This window comes from Charadrius vociferus, unplaced genomic scaffold, assembly GCF_000708025.1.
Source record: "Charadrius vociferus isolate BGI_N301 unplaced genomic scaffold, ASM70802v2 scaffold411, whole genome shotgun sequence".
In the NCBI taxonomy this organism is placed as follows: Eukaryota; Metazoa; Chordata; class Aves; order Charadriiformes; family Charadriidae; genus Charadrius; species Charadrius vociferus.
The window spans coordinates 3,163,868-3,166,827 of NW_009646935.1; the positions used below are offsets into that span (position 1 = coordinate 3,163,868).

General features: G+C 46.5%; 1 protein-coding gene across 1 annotated transcript in view; it reads left to right on the forward strand.

The window, feature by feature from the left end:
- The window catches only part of LOC104295151 (cystatin-like), a 2,813-nt gene extending 1,006 nt beyond the window's left edge, over positions 1–1,807 (forward strand). Inside the window, exons 2-3 of the mRNA XM_009894859.1 lie at positions 481–594; positions 1,730–1,807. Of these exons, the coding sequence (XP_009893161.1) occupies positions 481–594; positions 1,730–1,807 (192 nt within the window). The remainder of the gene's footprint in view (positions 1–480; positions 595–1,729) is intronic.
- The last annotated feature ends 1,153 nt before the right edge of the window (positions 1,808–2,960 follow it).

Consider the following 2,960-nt stretch of genomic DNA (forward strand, 5'->3'; position numbering starts at 1 on the left):
GGTCGGCCCTGGCACCCCCCGCAGAGCAGCTGAAAATGGGGCCTGTGGGATTTCCTTGGAGAAGGAGCAGGCCTCAAGCTTGAGGGGTTGTTCAAGCTGTTTTCTTTTTCCACAGAAGCTGAATAAAAGCCTTTTTTCTAGCTTGGGTCCTGTCAATCTGTATGCCCTTGAGTGCCGTGTGTTACTGAAGAAGCTAGTAACTTCCTCGTGTTGCTGATGAGTTAACACATGTCTCTGTTTACTGACCGAGGAAGCTGTGCTGTGAGACTTGTTTACTTGGATTTTGTTTCCTGTTTCTGAAAGGGTGCCAAGTGCCTCTTCTGTGGAGGTTGCCACACGCAGTTCGCTCTGTACTTGTGGAGTCTGGTTTCCATCATGTAACCAGAAAACTGTCTGCCTTTCTGCTGGGCTTCTCTCATCGGAGGGCCCTTCTGTATGTGCTGCAAATAAAGCTGCTTCTGCCTGTTTGACTTGTTGCAGATTGTGGCTGGAATCAAGTACATAATGAAAGTGGAGATTGGCCGGACAACTTGCCCCAAGCCAGCAACTGATCTCCAGAGCTGCGCTTTCCATGATGCACCGCAGATGGCTAAGGTAGGCTCCAGAGCATGGTGTGCTGGCCCCTGGGTTTCTAACCCCTTCCCTCTAGCTGGCTTAGTGCAGAGGGGTATGAGCAGTGTCTCCTGGCTGCCCCAGCCAAGATCAGAGACCTCACGCCTCTACACTAAACAAGATGCTGCCCTTGCAGAACTTGTCTTGCCAGATGATGGTGACAGAGAAGGCAAGGCATTTTAACCTGTTTTATAAGTGGGGACCTGAGGCTGTCGTGCATGGAGGACTGTGTGCCTCAATGCTTTTAAAAAGTGCTTATGGTCTAGAGTATAAGAATATGTGGAAGAAACTCTACCAAGCCTACGGGTCTCCTGGCTGTCAGTCCAGTGCCCTGTGTCCCCATACCATTCTCTGCTTCTGTTGTCTGCTGGTGATGTAAACATGCTTGACTTGACGCACTTTCCTGGGGTTCTTACATTACTGTGAATAGTGCTTTGCGCTAAGCACTGATCACAAAAGGCAGATTACCCCTGTTCTGTGTCCACCAAGCTGTTACATGGGAGTTCTATCTAATAGCAATGCTGTTTAGTACTAAAGCTTTTCAGATGAGAGCACTAAATATGTCTGCAGTGATCTGGCCTGAGTCGTCTACTTCCATAGTACTTTGTTACCTGCATTAATTACAGTGATAGGCTTAGCTTCTCTGTGTGTGTGCCGTTTCTGTCTGCCTGTGTGAGAAGTGTAACTGCACACAAGTGATGCATGAAGCACCTAGCTAGATGCTTGTGCGTACCATTACGACAGCTGCAATGATGGGACATGTGCATGTACAGATTAGCTGTGCGGGTGTGCTTACCTGTGCCTGAGAGCTTATGTTGGAGTGTTACCCATGCTGAAAGCTTTGCTGTGTGTGACTGGGTAAAGGAGGCGACCTGATCTTCAGAAGTGCTGACTACTCAGCTTCTCTGGTGTTTATTTGAGAGAAATGATTCATCCTGAGCAGGTACTAACAAGAGTGGTGTTCTGGAATGCTTACCAGGAGAGTGAAAATCTAGAGAGCCACAGAAGTGGCATGCATTCTGGATCATGTGGGGCAGTAAATCGGTGTAGAACAATGGTCAATGGCACTGTTTTATGCTCTTAATCTGACAACTGCTTTTTCTCTTTCTCTCCTTAGCACACCATTTGCAACTTCGTAGTGTACACTGTTCCTTGGCTAAACCAAATTAAACTACTGGAGAGTAACTGCCAGTAAGCCTACCTTGGTTCCAGAAGAGACCAGCATCCAGTTGCTTAGATTTAAAAGTAAAAACACAAAAGCAATAACACAAATTGAGATGGGCTTTATCAATGCCTGTTAACTCAACTACTTATGTATGCTTGTGCTATGCAAGTCAAACTATGTAACTTTCCTTTAAAGCACAGTATGATCTTAACTTTACTTTTCTTCGTTGTAATTATATTTTAGAGCAGCTGTTTTGGTCTTCCTGCAGCTTTCCCAATAAAGTAACTCCAACATCAGAATTTTGATTTAAAAAAAAAAACAAACAACAAACTTTATCCCTGTTAAGTGACTACTATAAACATAAAAACTTAGTAATTACTGTGATGTGTGGTTTTCTTTGAGCTTCTGCTGTCTTGGCAGGAGGGTTTGCTTTCATTTGTGACCTAGTCTGTCATGCCCGAGGAATGTGGGGCCCTGATCACAGGGGAGACAAACCATTCCTCCCTGTCCTTTAACGTGGCCTCTGGTTTTGAGTAAGACCTGGAAGTCCTTAGCTGTTTCGACTGAAGAAACGCTCCGCTTTTGAAAACAATGCGGTATGTGATGCTTCATCCTGGGGAAGATGAGCCAAAGCTGTTTTGGGAACCCTTGCTTCCTGTGACGTCTGGTTCTCGCCAGTTGCCCTGTTGTGTACCCCAAGCTGTTCTGAGGGGAAAGCCCCAGGGCTTTCCTTCCAGTCCAAGCAGTAGTGTGGCTCACTGCGTTTAGAACCTGAACTGTGACCAGTGGAGCAGGAGGAACAGCTTCTTCCGCACATGTGTCTGGCCTGTCGTAGCTTCTGGTTACAAGCAGAGGTGGGTGCAGATGTGCCAGGAGTGGATGAGAGACTGAGCTGTTCTCTGGCTGTGCGTTAACTGGGGGGAGTTTGAATGATGTCTTGTCTGGAGAAAATAGTCTTTAAATCATCAGGCAGAGAGGATCAGCACCTAAGAACTCTGAAGAGAACTGGTTGAGGTGTTTCCTGTTAAACTGTGATGGATTTGTGTTGCAGGGAAGTTGGGGGTACTGTGCCTGCATTGGGAAGGACATGACCCTGGTAGCTGTAACCTACTTAGCCTGAGGACAGCCTAGTGCAAAACCAGTGAGAAAGTTAGTAACTGGTGTTAAGTGCAGAACTGATAAG